Source organism: Homarus americanus, unplaced genomic scaffold (assembly GCF_018991925.1).
Source record: "Homarus americanus isolate GMGI-L3 unplaced genomic scaffold, GMGI_Hamer_2.0 scaffold20465, whole genome shotgun sequence".
Classification (NCBI taxonomy): domain Eukaryota; kingdom Metazoa; phylum Arthropoda; class Malacostraca; order Decapoda; family Nephropidae; genus Homarus; species Homarus americanus.
Window position 1 is genome coordinate 4,429,819 of NW_024756914.1, and position 18,456 is coordinate 4,448,274.

Below are 18,456 nucleotides of genomic sequence, written 5' to 3' on the forward strand. Positions count from 1 at the left end.
GCCCACCGCCCGCAATTCAGGGACTTCAAACTTCCCACCCACTTTGGCGCCAACTTTAGCGCGCGAAAATTTGACTCAACTTCGATGACCGCGTGCTACCAAAATAACAGCAAAACTTATCCAAAACAAACAAAAATAGGAGGAACTATGGAAAATGTGCTTTCAGTGTATGCTGAAAGTTGTCCTTCCTTCAGTAGGCCTGAACAGCAGGCCTGCTTGCTGTAGGCCTACACTTAGTTCTAAATCACGGCGACAGTGGTGTGCTGGCCTGCCGCGACACCCCCTCCTCCCCCCCGGCCTGCCCGACCCTGGCCGCCCGGGCTAGCGAGGTGGTCGGTGTAGGCGGTGGTCGGCCAGGCGGAAGCCTCGCTATAGCGGCCGCCAGCATGACATCGGCGGCCTCGCCTCATGAGTCGGCGTCACATGTGTCCCGCACACACCATTGCTGCCGCACCCCGACACCCTGGCCAGGGGGTCAACCCGCCCTCATCTGTGGTCACACCCCCGCCCTACCATGGCCAGGGTCAACGGGGCCCGGGTATGGGCGTGGGTGGGCGGCAGGACGGTGGTGCAGGCCGCGGCCAGACTGCGTGGCCCCCCGCACCAGCACCGCCCAAGTCAGGGTGGAGAGAATCGGACACAGCCTGGGTTTCTCGTGTAGTGCGCTGCTCGTCCGCCTTCCCTCACGTCCCTGCCGGGGTTTCCACCACCACCACATTCTGACAACACCCTGCACGACGCCCACCCTGCACGCCCACGCCAGGCACGGCTGCACCCACCACGACGCCCGCCCTCCACCCCACCCGCCCACCCCTACCTAACCTGCCGCCTCCTGCCCTCGCACACACACACGCACGTACACACACACGCACGCACACACACACTCCTGCCCACCACAACCTATTAATACCAAACTTTTATAAACAGTTGCACGTAAAATACCATTGCCACCCACACACCATGCACGATCATACATTGCACGTACACACCATACACGGTCATACACTGCACGCACACACCATGCACGTCATACACTGCACGCACACATTATGCACGTCATACACTGCACGCACACATATGCACGTCATACACCGTACGCACGCACACACTGCACGCACACACCATGCACGTCACACTGCACGCAATAATATAATGCACGTCACACTGCACGCAATAATATAATGCACGTCATACACTGCACGCACACATAATGCACGCTTCATACCGCACGCACACATTATGCACGTCATACACTGCACGCACACATCATGCACGTCATACACCGTGCACGCAATATCATGCACGTCCATAATACTGCACGCACACACCATGCACGTCATACACTGCACGCACACACCATGCACGTTATACACCGCACGCACACACAGGCACGTCATACACCGTGCACGCACACATCATGCACGTCATACACCGCACGCACATCATGCACATCATACACCGCACGCACAATATTATGCACGTCATACACTGCACGCACACATCATGCACGTCATACACTGCACGCACACATTATGCACGTCATACACTGCACGCACACATCATGCACGTCATACACTGCACGCACACATCATGCACGTCATACACTGCACGCACACATCATGCACATCATACACTACACGCACACATTATGCACGTCATACACTGCACGCACACATCATGCACGTCATACACTGCACACACATATCATGCACGTCATACACTACACGCACACATGCACGCTCTTGCATTCTTCATGCACGTAATAGCGCATGTACACTAATGCACGCACTCTACAAATATACACTACTCACCATTGCACGCACGGACCATGTACACCCACACAATTGCACACACACCCCCTTCACGTACACCGTCACGCCCTCGCCAGTGTCTGCACACACGATGCATGTACACACACGTATAACATGCGCACATACCATGGAAGCACACGATTACACACACACACACAAACGCACACACACACACTGTTGCGTGCGCGCAAACACGTCCCTTCACGCACACACCACCATGTGCATATACTATCAAGCACATAAACTACCACACGCAAACATTGCACCACGCACACATTTCCAAACGCACTTACCACTACATCTAGAAATCATACACACACCACCACACGCACATACCACCCCACACACACACGCACTCCACTACCACAATCATACCACACACACACACACACACACACACACACACACACACACCACAACATTCAAAGACCACTGCACGTACACTTACACTCACGCACACACCTGCGCTGGCTCACACCGCCACACACACACACACACACACGTAGGCTCTCTCTCTCTCTCTCTCACACAAACACACACACACACACACACACACACACACAGGCTATCTCTTGCACATATATATATATACACACACACACGTTGACACTCTCTCTCTCTCTCTCTCTCTCTCTCTCTCACACACACACACAGGCTATCTCTTGCACGCATTTACACACACACACACACACACGTTGTCTCTCTCTCTCTCTCTCTCTCTCTCTCACTATCTCACAAATACAAACACACGCACGCGCACCACCTCACTTGAACTTTCCTCACAACGGCGCATGACTGTAACCTGACGCATCACAAGTACACAGGGCGACGCATGACGTGTGTACCTGGGCTATATTACGGTGCTTGGTTAATGTACCTGCGTACCTTAACTTGGCCTCTGGAGTACGATAACTTTGCCCTTGCGTACGATAACTTTGTCTCTTGAGTACGATAACTTTGCCCCGCGTCGATCTAACTGTCATAACTCTCTTAGTACGATAACTTTCGCCTTGCGTACGATAGCTTAACCCGTGGAGTACGATAACTTTGTCTCTTTGAGTACGATAACTTTTTCTCTTGAATACGATAATTTTGCCTCTTGAGTACGATAACTTAGCCCTGAAAACGATAATTTAATCCCGCTGAATGTGTGATCTTGACCCCCAATTGAGTATTATAATAACCCCTTGGGTACGATAACAAGCCCCTTGAATATTATAGACTTAACCCTTGAGAACGATAACTTAATTCGCTTGAGTACGATAATTTAACCCGAGTGCAAACCCCTTAGTGCTATAATTTAACCCCTTGAGTTCATGACAACCCCTTAGTACTATAATTTAACCCCTTTGAGTACGATAACCTAACCCCTTTGAGGAATTAGGGTTATCGTACTCAAAGCATGTTATTATCATACTCAAGGAGCTAAATCATCATACTCAAAGGGAGCTAAGTCATCATACTCAAGGGAGCTAAGTCATCATACTCAAAGGGGTAAGTCATCATACTCAAGGGAGCTAAGTCATCATACTCAAAGGTATCATCATACACATTACCATTCACGTAACAAACACGTTTTACACTACTATTCGCCTCATCTGAATAACAACACCGACCTATTCATTAACACACTATACATAACTCAAGAACACATATGTATATCTTCATAGGGCAGGTGAGGACAGTATACATAACCTAACACCTGTAGGGAAGGTATACAATGATATTAGTATTCAGAACGTGATGACTTGGGGAGGCAGGTAGATGGGGAGGTGGGTGGGTGGGTGGGTGGGTGAAGGGGAGGGAGGAGGGGAGAGGGGAGAATTACCATACGTAATCTGTGCTCCCTATTACCCTCAATTTGCTGCCCCATTACCATACGTAATTGGTGTAAACATTACCCATTTGAGTTATATATCGTCATACTATTTGTCTTGGCTATACTTATGTTTACGCTGGTGTTTTATTTACATCCATAACATCGACTATCTCCTCCTTCCCCCGGGTTGATGTGTTGTCTGGTTTATACTACTTAGTGGTTTAATTGTGTTTTAGTATGGTAATTAGGGTTTATTTATGTGTTTTATGCTCATCCTATATATATATTATTCGACTTAAATCTTTCATAGTATTTAGGATATTTTATAAAACATTAGTTATATACATTATGTTAGCACCCTGTTTATATTATACCGAATTTGTGTTTATTATGGTGTTTTTTGCTATTATAAACATTACAGATACATTTATATAATCCTTCAACTATATACATTTGCCTCCTGGGGATAATAGTGCTCTTAATATATATAAATACATTATAAACATTGGCTATCTGTGTTCCCGTACACTATTTCCTGGTGCACACAGACAATGACTATATACATCACCAAGCAATTTATATTAACCCACCTAATGTTTACTATCACATATAAACAAAACCAATTTGAATTATCGTAATGTATATAATAATAAACACAACCATTGGCGCCATCAGTGTTTATATTACCGCTATCTGTTTATTATGGTGCATCCTAATGGTGTATAATGAAGGGCACCGTAACCACTATTCATTATTATAAGTTAATGGGCTCTTAATGGTCGTTTTCGGTAATTATAAAGGCGTCTAATGGTGTGATGTAACTACCGTATCAACTATCTGTTGATTGGATGCCTGATTACCTTGTGTTAATTTGTGTACAGGTGAAGATGACAATAATAATAATAATAATAATAATAATAATAATAATAATAATAATACAATAAAAATAATAACAGAACAAAAACAATAATAATGACAATGACAATAATAACAACACTGTACTAACACCAATAACAACACTGTACTAACACCAATAACAACACTGTACTAACAACAATAACAACACTGTACTAACAACCAATAACAACACTGTACTAACAACCTTAACAACACTGTACTAACAACAATAACAACACTGTACTAACAACAATAACAACACTGTACTAACAACCTTAACAACACTGTACTAACACCAACAACACTGTACTAACAACAATAACAACACTGTACTAACACCAATAACAACACTGTACTAACAACCAATAACAACACTGTACTAACAATAACAACACTTGTACTAACAACCATAACAACACTGTACTAACAACAATAACAACACTTTACTAACACCAATAACAACACTGTACTAACAACAATAACAACACTGTACTAACAACATAACAACACTGTACTAACAACCTTAACCACACTGTACTAACAACAACTTTAAACAACAATCACTGTACTAACAACCTTAACAACACACTGTACTAACACCAATAACAACACTGTACTAACAACAATAACAACACTGTACTAACAACCATAACAACACTGTACTAACAACCTTAACAACACTGTACTAACAACCTTAACAACACTGTACTAACAACCTTAACAACACTGTACTAACAACACTAACAACACTGTACCAACAACCCAACAACACTGTACTCAACAATAACAACACTGTACTCAACAATAACAACACTGTACTAACAACCTTAACAACACTGTACTAACAACCCTAACAACACTGTACCAACAACCCAACAACACTGTACTAACACCAATAACAACACTGTACTAACAACAATAACAACACTGTACTAACACCAATAACAACACTACATTACTAACAACCTAACAACACTGTACCAACCCTAACAACACTGTACTAACACCAATAACAACACTGTACTATTAATAACAACTAACAACACTGTACTAACAACAATAACAACACTGTACTAACACCAATAACAACACTACTGTACTAACAACCTTAACAACACTGTACTAACAACCATAACAACACTGTACTAACACCAATAACAACACTGTACTATACTAACAACCTAACAACACTGTACTAACAACCTTAACAACACTGTACTAACACCAATAACAACACTGTACTATACTAACAACCTAAACACTGTACCAACAACCTAACAACACTGTACTAACACCAACAACACGCACTTTACTAACAACCTAACAACACTGTACTAACAACTAACATCAACACTGTACTAACAACCATAACAACACTTAACAACAATTCAACAACAACACTACTGTACTAACACCACAACAACACTACTATTACTAACAACCATAACAACACTGTACTAACAACAATAACAACACTGTACTAACACCAATAACAACACTGTACTATTACTAACAACCTAACAACACTGTACTAACAACCTTAACAACACTGTACTAACAACCTTAACAACACTGTACTAACACCAATAACAACACTATAACAACAACCTAACAACACTGTACCAGCAACCTTAAAACAACACTGTACTAACAACAACAACACTGTACTAACAACCTTAACAACACTGTACTAACAACCTAACAACACTGTACTAACAACCTAACAACACTGTACTAACACCAATAACAACACTGTACTAACACCAATAACAACACTGTACTAACAACCTAACAACACTGTACTAACAACCTTAACAACACTGTACTAACAACCTAACAACACTGTACTAACAACCTAACAACACTGTACTAAAACCTAACAACACTGTACTAACACCAATAACAACACTGTACTAACAACCCAACAACACTGTACTAACAACCTTAACAACACTGTACTAACACCAATAACAACACTGTACTACAACAACAACAACACTGTACTAACAACCTTAACAACACTGCTAACAACCCAAACAACACTGTACTAACACCAATAACAACACTGTACTAACAACAACAATAACAACACTGTACTAACAACCTTAACAACACTGTACTAACACCAATAACAACACTGTACTAACACCAATAACAACACTGTACTAACAACAATAACCAACTCTGTAATATAACAACACTGTACTAACACCAATACAACACTGTACTAACCACTAACAACCACCTGGCCTAACACATAACCTAACACCAATAACACTGTACTCACCAATAACACTGTGACTAACAGCACAAACAACACTGTACTAACACCAATAACAACACTGTACTAACAGCAATAACAACACTGTACCAACCTTAACAACACTGTACTAACAACAAAACTTAACAACACTGTACTAACAACACACAACAACACTTTAACACCAATAACAACACTGTACTAACAACAATAACAACACTGTATAACAAAACCAATAACAACATGTACTAACACCAATAACAACACTGTACTAACCACAATAACACTGTACTAACACCAATAACAACACTGTACTAACACCAACCTTCAACGCACACTAGTGCTAACAACCAATAACACTGTACTAACAACCAATAACAACACTGTACTAACACCAATAACAACACTGCACTACAAACAATAACAACACTGTACTAACAACAATATTCCAACAACAACAACACAACACTGTGCCTAACAATAACAACCTGGCCAACGCAATAACACTGTACTAACAACAATAACAACACTGTACTAACACCTACTGTCACCTTAACTGCACTAGCAACCAACAACCTTGTACTATAATCAACACTGTACCAACACCAATAACAACCTGTACTAACACCAACAACAACCTGTACTACCAATAACCACCTTAACCAAACACTGTACTATACCTTAACAACACTGTACCATAATAACAACACTGTACTAACAACACCAACAACACTGTACAAACATAACAACACTGTACTAACACAATAACAACACTGTACTAACAACTAACAACAACACAGTACTAACAACCTTAACAACACTGTACTAACACCAATAAACACTGTACTAACAACAATACAACACTGTACTAACAACAACTAACCACTAACAACACTGTACTAACAACAATAACAACCACAACTGCTAACAACAATAACAACACTGTACTAACAACCATAACAACACTGTACTCACCAATACAACACTGTACTAACACCAATAACCACTGTACTAACCTTAACAACCACTGTACTAACCATCTTAACAATATACATAACTAACAACTATGCTAACACAATAACAACCTGTACTAACACCAATACAACACTGTACTAACACCATAACAACACTGTACTACCCAATAACAACACTGTACTACAAACTTAACAACACTGTTAACAACTTAACAACACTGCACCACTAACAACCTTCACCAAACAACACTGTACTAACCAATAACAACACTGTTTCAACCTAATAACAACGCACCAGCCGCCTTAACAACACCATGTACTAACAACCTAACAACACTGTACTAACACCAATAACAACCACTGTACACTTTACAACACTGTACTAACAACACTGTACTAACAACAATAACAACACTGTACACTAACCAATAACAACAACACTGTACTAACACCAATAACAACACTGTCTAACCAAACCTAACACTGTACTAACACCAATAACTGTACTAACACCATATAACCTGCTAACACCAATAACACTGTACTAACAACAATAACAACACTGTACTAACAAACCAACAATAATACACTGTACTAACAAACACTGTACTAACACCAATAACAACACGTTTACAACCATAACAACTGTCACTAACACCTAATTGCTGCTAACACCAATAACAACACTGTACTAACAACAATAACAACACTGTACTAACAATAATAACCAACGCTAACACCAATAATAACACTGTTAACTACCAATAACACTGTACTTAACCAACACCTAACAACACTGTATAACAAATAAACACATACTAACAACAATAACCTGCTATGCTAACACCAATAACACTGTACTAACACCAATACAACACTGTACTAACAACAATTAACCCAATAACTAACGCCAACAACAATCAACACTGTACTAACAACCTAATAACACACTGTACTAACACCAATAACAACTGTACTAACACCAATAACAACGCACCACTAACAACAATAACAACACTCAGCCTTACCAATAACAACACTGTACTAACACCAATAACAACACTGTACTAACACCAACAATAACACTGTACTAACACCATAACAACACTGTACTAACAACAATAACAACACTCAACGAACACCTTGTGCTAACACCAACACTAACACTGTACTAACACCAATAACAACACTGTACTAACACCAATAACAACACTGTACTAACAGCCTAACAACACTGTACTAACAACAATAACAACACTGTACTAACAACAACAACACTGTACTAACAACAATAACAACACTGTACTTAACAACAATAACAACTGTACCAACAACAATAACAACGCTGCTAACAACAATATAACAACACTTGTACTAACCAAATAACAACACTGTACTAAACAATAACAACACTGTACTAACAACCTTAACAACACTGTACTAACAACAATAACAACACTGTACTAACAACAATAACAACACTGTACTAACAACAATAACAACGCTAACAACCAATAACCTGACGCAACCTAACAACTAACAACAACACTGTACTAACACCAATAACAACCACCATGCTAACACCAATAACAGCATGTACTAACACCAATAAACAACACTGTACTTCTAACAACAATAACAACACTGTACTAACAACAATAACAACACTGTACTAACACCAATAACAACACTGTACTAACACAACTAACACTGTACTAACAACAATAACAACACTGTACTAACAGCAAAACAACACTGTACTAACACCAATAAAACAACGTACTAACAATAATCGTACTGTACTAACAACAATAACAACACTGTACTAACAACCTTAACAACACCAGCTAACAACCTTAACAACACTGTACTAACACCAATAACAACACTGTACTACAACCATAACAACACTGTACTAACAACCTTAACAACACTGTACTAACAACCTTAACAACACTGTACTAACCAATATGACACTGTACTAACATCAATAACAACACTGTACTAACACCAATAACAACACTGTACTAACAACAATAACAACACTGTACTAACAACAATAACAACACTGTACTAACACCAATAACAACACTGTACTAACAACAATAACAACACTGTACTAACAACAATAACAACACTGTACTAACAACCTTAACAACACTGTACTAACAACCTTAACAACACTGTACTAACACCAATAACAACCTGTACTAACAACAATAACAACACTGTACTAACAACCATAACAACGCGTACTAACAACCTTAACAACACTGTCTAACAACAATAACAACACTGTACTAACCCACCAACAACCACCTGCCCAACAATGCTGTACTGCTAACAACAATCAACAACACTGTGCTATCTAACAACCTTAACAACACTGTACTAACAACAATAACACTGCTGCTACTAACCCCAGCCTAACAACAATAACAACACTGTTAACAACAACAATAACAACACTGTACTAACAACCTTAACAACACTGGTACTAACAACAATAACAACACTGTACTAACAACAATAACAACTGCTAACAACCTTAACAACACTGTACTAACAACAATAACAACACTGTACTAACAACAATAACAACACTGTACTAACAACAATAACAACACTGTACTAACACCAATAACAACACTGTACTAACAACCTTAACAACACTGTACTAACAACAATAACAACACTGTACTAACAACCTTAACAACACTGTACTAACAATAACACGTACTAACAACAATAACAACACTGTACTAACAACAATAACAACACTGTACTAACAACCTTAACAACCACTGTACTAACAACAATAACAACACTGTACTAAAACCAATAACAACACTGTACTAACAACAATAACAACACTGTACTAACAACATAACAACACTGTACTAACAACAATAACAACACTGTACTAACACCAATAACAACACTGTATAACAACCTTAACAACACTGTACTAACAACACAATAACAACACTGTACTAACACCAATAACAACACTGTACTAACAACATAACAACACTGTACTAACAACAATAACAACTGTACTAACACCAATAACAACACTGTACTAACACCACTAACAACTGTGTACTAACAACAATAACAACACTGTACTATACTAACAACCTTAACAACACTGTACTAACAACAATATAACCTTAACATACACCAATATGTACTGTACTAACAACAATAACAACACTGTACTAACAACAATAACAACACTGTACTAACACCAATAACAACACTGTACTAACAACAATAACAACACTGTACTAACAACAATAACAACACTGTACTAACAACCTTAACAACACTGTACTAACAACAATAACAACACTGTACTAACACCAATAACAACACTGTACTAACAACAATAACAACACTGTACTAACAACAATAACAACACTGTACTAACAACCTTAACAACACTGTACTAACAACAATAACAACACTGTTAACAACAATGTAACACTGTACTAACAACCTTAACAACACTGTACTAACACCAATAACAACACTGTACTAACCCAATAACAACACTGTGCTAACACCAACAACACTGTACTAACCAATAACAACACTGTACTAACAACAATAACAACACTGTACTAACAACAATAACAACACTGTACTAACACCAATAACAACACTGTACTAACAACCTTAACAACACTGTACTAACACCAATAACAACACTGTACTAACAACAATAACAACACTGTCACTCTAAATAACAACACTGTCTAACAATAACTGTACTAACAACCAATAACAACACTGTACTAACAACAATAACAACACTGTGCAACAACCAACAACAACCTGTTAACAACAACAATAACAACACTGTACTAACCAACAATAACAACACTGTGCTAACAACCTTAACAACACTGTACTAACAACAATAACAACACTGTACTAACAACAATAACAACGCACTAACAACACATAACAACACTGTACTAACAACAATAACAACACTGTACTAACAACAATAACAACGCAATGCTAACAACAACAACAACCACTGTACTAACAGCAATCGTACTAACGCCAACAACATCTATGCTAACACCAATAACAACTGTACTAACAACAATAACAACACTTATTGCTAACAACAAATACAACAACACTGTACTAACAACACCAACAACGCTTTATCACAACAATAACAACACTGTTCTAACACCAATAACAACACTGTGACTAACAACAATAACAACACTGTACTAACAACCTTAACAACTAACGAAATAACCAACAACACTGTACTAACACCAATAACAACACTGTACTAATTACTAACCAACTCAACAACACTGTGCTACAACCTTAACAACACTGCTACTAACCAACAACACTGTTACTAACACCAAATAACAACACTGTACTATTACTAACAACCTTAACAACGCAGCTAACAACCTTAACAACTGTACTAACACCAATAACAACACTGTACTATTACCAACAACCTTAACGCTTGCTAACAACCTTAAACAACACTGTACTAACAACCTTAACAACACTGTACTAACGCACTAACAACACTGTACTAACAACAATAACAACCTGTACTAACCCAATAACAACACTGTACTCTAACAACAATAACAACACTGCTAACAACAATAACAACACTGTACTAACACCAATAACAACACTGTACTAACAACAATAACAACACTGTACTAACACCAATAACAACACTGTACTAACACCAATAACAACACTGTACTAACAAATAACAACACTGTACTAACACCAATAACAACACTGTACTAACACCAATAACAACACTGTACTAACAACAATAACAACACTGTACTAACACCAATAACAACACTGTACTAACAACAATAACAACACTGTACTAACACCAATAACAACACTGTACTAACAACAATAACAACACTGTACTATTACTAACAACCTTAACAACACTGTACTAACAACCTTAACAACAGTACAATACCTGCCCCATGGAATAAAACCAATTCGGCCCACCTCATCATCGTGAGCTGATTGGCCAACACACCTGCAATAAACAACATCGCTACGCTCTGTACCCCTCTCTATGGGTACAGGGCATGTGCATGTAGGCGTACCAGAGTGCAATTATGAGGTAGGGTGAGGTTGGGGTTGGGTGGGGTAGATGGGGTAGGAGTTGGGTGGGGTGGGGTGATGAGGGAGATGGGGTGGTGGGGTGTGGTGAGGGATGGGGTGAGGTGGGGTGGGGTGGGGTGGGGGTGAGGATGGGGTGGTGTGAGGATGAGTGGGGTGGGCTGGGGTCTTTAAATACCCATTAATGGTTGGCTATTAATGGGGAACCTAGTAATCCATGGGTCGTAATTTTTGTGTACAGTTGCAGTAAATAATGGGATTGTGAAGCCTATTTATGATAATGGGCAGTAAAAAAAAAAACATTAAATTTATGATATGGTAAGGGGAGTCAAAGCCTAACCATTATTTAATTACTCAACACTAATGACCTACACTAATTTGCTCCTAGACCTCATTATGTATGTCATTACTGAGTGCCTATTACACCCTATTATACAGTATTAATAGGTCCTCTAACAACCTACAGTACAAATAATGTCTCGTTAATGGTGAACCTTACCGTCTATTACAGCACGTTAATTGGCTGCCTCTATGTCCCATCATGGCACTTAATCACCAATTACAACCACTTAATGGGCTTCCTCGATGCCATTAGCTCATTCAATGGACCACCTCTAAAGAACCCATTAAACAACTTTTAATGAACTACTCCCACCGCCCATTATGTCTGCCTCTCTTAGAATGGGCTGCCCTCATAACCCATTATGTCACTTAATGGGCGTCATGGGTGCACATTCAGTAGCACACGCCATAGGCTCCCTATAAATGTACCTCACATCATTCTCCGGGCACCCTGCTTGGGATTTGAGAGGTGGCCCCCACACCCGCCAGCAGACACTCTCTCTCTCTCTCTCTCTCTCTCTCTCTCTCTCTCTCTCTCTCTCTCCTTACTCTCTCTCTCTCTCTCTCTCTCTCTCTCTCTCTCCTCATCTCTCTCACTCTACCTGCAAACTCATCCTCCTCTCTCTCTCTCTCTCTCTCACCTGCATACTGCTCTCTCTCTCTCTCTCTCTCTCTGTATTTCTCTCAGTCTCTCTCTCACTCTACCTGCATACAGCTCGTCCTCTCTCTCTCTCTAGTTCTCTCTATCTCTCTGTCTGATTTTATCCACCTAACTTAGTGATCTCTCTCTCTCTCTCTCTCACCCCATTTGCATACTCTCTCTCTCTCTCTCTCTCTCTCTCTCTCTCTCACCCGATTGCATACTGCTCTCTCTCTCTCTCTCTCTCTCTCTCCTCTCTCTCTCTCTCTCTCTCTCGTTCATCATATACCCAGTTTATTTTGTCCTCTGTTTTTATTCCATTCATCATTTACTCATTTTCTGTTTTTCTCTTTATTCTTTTCCTTTCATATTTTCATTATAAATTAGCATACATGAACCATTGTTCACCATCGTTCAACATTTTAAGCATTTATTCATCAGCATTCAGGAATTGTTCAGCATTCTTTACTGTTCAGCCTTGTTCGGTATTGCCTCATCATTTGTCATTATTTCCTCAGTACTGTTCAGCATGATTCACCAACAGTTCAATTTGATTCAGCATTATCCGACATAAATTCAGCCTGAGTTCAGCATGGCTTCAGCATTAGTTCAGCAGGTCTCTCCTACACGCGCTCCTGCCTCAGCTGCTGCTGTTCAAAACTGTTCAGCATAGTAATGGCATTTTCCACCCGCGTTCACTATCCGTTCACCTCCCAAACCCGTCTACATTTTTTTCTCTTTATATATATATTTTTTTGTATTCCGAGGCCACGCCCATGGTAGAGTTACTACGCCCACCTTAACACTCCACTACGCCCATGTTCATTAGTCCACAACGCCCACGATAGCTCGCTAGTCCTCATGATAACTCGTTACGCCCACCTTAACAGTCCACTACGCCCATTGTTCACTAAGCCCACGATAACTCGCTAGCCCATGATATCTCACTACACCCACGATAACTCGCTAGCCCATGATATCTCACCCCGCCCACGACCATTGTTTCATGGGCAAATCTTTATTCCCGATCGACTAATACGACCATAGACAAGGGTTCGCCCGCCCGTACGCCCACGAATTAGCTGAGTTAGCACGGGAGTCACGCCCACATGCGCCCACTCACCAGCGCTATCTACAGTCAAGGACGTGTATGTTTTTGCAAACACACGCGCAGTGTGCACTTATACACACGCACGCGTATGGACATGTCCACACACACACACACACACACACACACACACACACATGGTTCAGTGCATGTGCACAAGTATGCGTGTGGACATGCTTGCTTGTGTGTAGATATACCTTTTGAAATGCATACATGTACCTATATGTATATATACATAACACACACACACACACATAAATATATAGCAGTCGTAGCTCCAGCACAACACACACACACACACACACACACACACACACACACACACACACACACACACACACACACACACACACATACACACACATAAATATATAGCAGTGAGTTCAGCACACCACACACACGCGCGCACACACACACACACACACACACACACACACACACACACACACACACACACACACTTCGTACCCACATCCGGGAACTGTGTGCACCTGAAATCACGGCACCCCGTATGTACACCACCCAGACGCACACACGCACACATTGCTTACGTAAAAGCACTCACAACATGACTTGGCTCACATCCAGACCCTGCCAGCGCTCACAGAGGCTCAAAATGTAAGCGCTGGGAGCTCAAAATACGGCGAACACTCCCTTGCCTCCCTCCTCCTCCTCCTCCTTCTTCTTCCTCCTTCTACTTCTTCTCCTCCTCCTCCTCCTCCTGCGCGCTGGTTGCCCGCTTCTTCAACCTACCAGACAACGCTAAACTTAAAACGCCCATAAACCTGCGCATTCCAACGCCCACACGCCCACGCCTCTTGACATATCACCTCCATGCCTATTGGTCAACCACACCGCGCCCTCATGGTAGGGTTGCACCACGCCCACGATAACTATATACGCCCATGACAACAGCACCACGCCCCCGATACCTACATATGCCCAAGATAACAACACCACGCCCATGACACCAACACCACGCCCATGACACCAACACCACGCCCATGACACCAATACCACGCCCATGACACAAACACCACGCCCATGACACCAACACAACGCCCATGACACCAACACAACGCCCATGACAACAACACCACGCCCACGATAACTACACCACGCCCATGACAACAGTACAGTATCTAAGTAATTATTATTATTTACTTATGAGACTGACAGGAAGGATGTAAGTTAAGTTGAGTTAGGGTTAAGTTAGGTTAAGTTAGGTTAAGTTAGGTTAAGTTAGGTTAGACATCCGATACCTTTATAAGTAATATGTGTCTGTTTAAGTATGTGTACTAGTCTACGTACACCCATTGTAAGTAACTCTTGCTCATTATGTATACGGAAATGTACACACGCTGGCATTCATATAGATGTACATAAAAAAAAACACACACACACACACACACACACACACACCTTTCACAACCACATAAACTTACATTTTGATCATAATTTATTCCACCTCACAACCACAATATTTCCACCACAATCCTACACAACCACACCACAACCACAACCTTATCATACACAAACTCCACAACCCGACCACACCCCAACACAACCCCTTACCATACCAAACACAACCTCAAAATCCAACCACACAATCCCACCACACGCTATAAAACCCTATTACCACCACAAAATCCCACACAATCCCTACCACACAACTTCACAACACCATCACAACCCCCACACCACCACTACCACAACCCCCCCACACCCCACCACCACACCGCCTCCTGATCCCCAGAACACCCCCACCCCAGCCCCCCCCTCCCCCACACACATTTAAGACCCTCCCCCCTCCCCTCCTGCCCACCCCGCACCCCCAGCCTTTCTCTCTCTCTCTCTCTCTCTTCTCCTCTCTCTCTCCCGCTCTCTCTTTCACCAGATCCTCCTCCCATCTTCTTTGCTTCCCCGCTCTCTCTCTCTCTTCAATACATTTCCCGCCTTCTATCACCAAGTCTCTCTCTCTTTCTCTCTCTCTCTCCCACTAATTCTTTCCTCCTCTCTCCCTACCTCCCCGTTTCTATTATATCTTCTATTCCTTTCCCCCGTTCGTTCTCTCGCTCTCTTACTTCATCCTCTCTCTCTCTTTCTCATTATCTGCTTTACTTCCTCCTTCCCCCTCTCTCTCTCTCTCTCTTCCATCACCTCCTTCTCCCTCTCTCTCTCCTTGACCCTGTCTCTGTCTCTCCCACCACCACCTACCTGTCTCCCTTTCTCTCTCTCTCTCTCTCTCCTCTCTGTACCTCTCTCTTCTGTGTTTGTTTATCTGTTTCTCCCCTGTCTGTCTGTCTTGTCTATCTCTCAGTCTCTGTCTCCTCCTGTCTCTCTGTCTCTCTCTCTGTCTCTCTCTCTTACACCATCACCACCACCAACCAACACATGCGCGTTTATAATCGTTCACTCAGTTTGCTTTTAGTCAGACGAAACTCAAAGGAATGACACGAAATCCAATGAAATATTCTGCCTTCACCACGTACCCTTTTAACCCCCCCTCCTACCACCACCGGCCACCCCGACCCACCCCACCCACCCACCACACACACCCCTGGTCTACTCCAACCCAACGCCTTCAGCTCTCATGTTGGGTCGACTGATTATTCCCCTCCCAAGACACACACACACACACACACCATCCCGTCCCGCGCTCAGCTATCAACCCATTAGTCGGTCTGTTTAGGTCTTGGGTTTATTTGGGAAGTTGAGAATCGCGTTTTTGGTATACAGATTTTTGAGTGTGTTTGTGTGAGTTTGTTGATGTTAATGTGGTTGTAATTGTGTTTGTTTAAGGTGTATGGATTGAGTTTGTTTTTGTAGGGTTTTTTTTTTTGGGGGGGTGTGGTGGTGTTTGTGTATGATTGTATTTGTTTGGCAGGTTAGATTGTTTGTTTGTGCTGAATTTCAGTGTTTGTGTTTGTTTACGTTGTTTATGGAAGTTACTCAAGCTCCGTGTATGTGTGTATGTGTGTGTGTGTGTGTTCTAAAGACTAGTAAAAGAGCACAAAAAACACAATATCCACACAAACACACACACACACAAATATACAACATACACACGAGAAACATACATACATACATACATACATACACACAAACACATTCGTTCGCACAACTCGATAAACAAACGAAGAAACAAACAAACTGTCTCATCACGCGTGCGTCTACATTCTGGCGGCCGGTCCTCACACGTACACACACACGTACACACACACGTACACGCACACACACACACACACACACACACACTCCCTCCACCAACACTCTCCTAGCCTCAACCCAGACACACAACCAAACCCACACCACGTTATACAACCACACAACCAATACACAGACAGACAGACAGACAGACAACATAACCTTACACTGACAGACAGACAGACAACATAACCTTACACTGACAGACAGACAGACAGACACAGACAACATAATCTTACACAGACAGACA

At 41.3% G+C, this 18,456-nt stretch overlaps 1 protein-coding gene across 1 annotated transcript in view; it reads left to right on the forward strand.

Annotated features, from left to right (window-relative positions):
* The first annotated feature begins 408 nt into the window (after positions 1–408).
* Positions 409–18,456, forward strand: part of LOC121857278 (probable inactive protein kinase DDB_G0270444) — a 40,694-nt gene continuing 22,646 nt past the window's right edge. The window contains exon 1 of the mRNA XM_042353268.1: positions 409–538. Coding sequence (XP_042209202.1) covers positions 409–538 — 130 coding nt within the window. The remainder of the gene's footprint in view (positions 539–18,456) is intronic.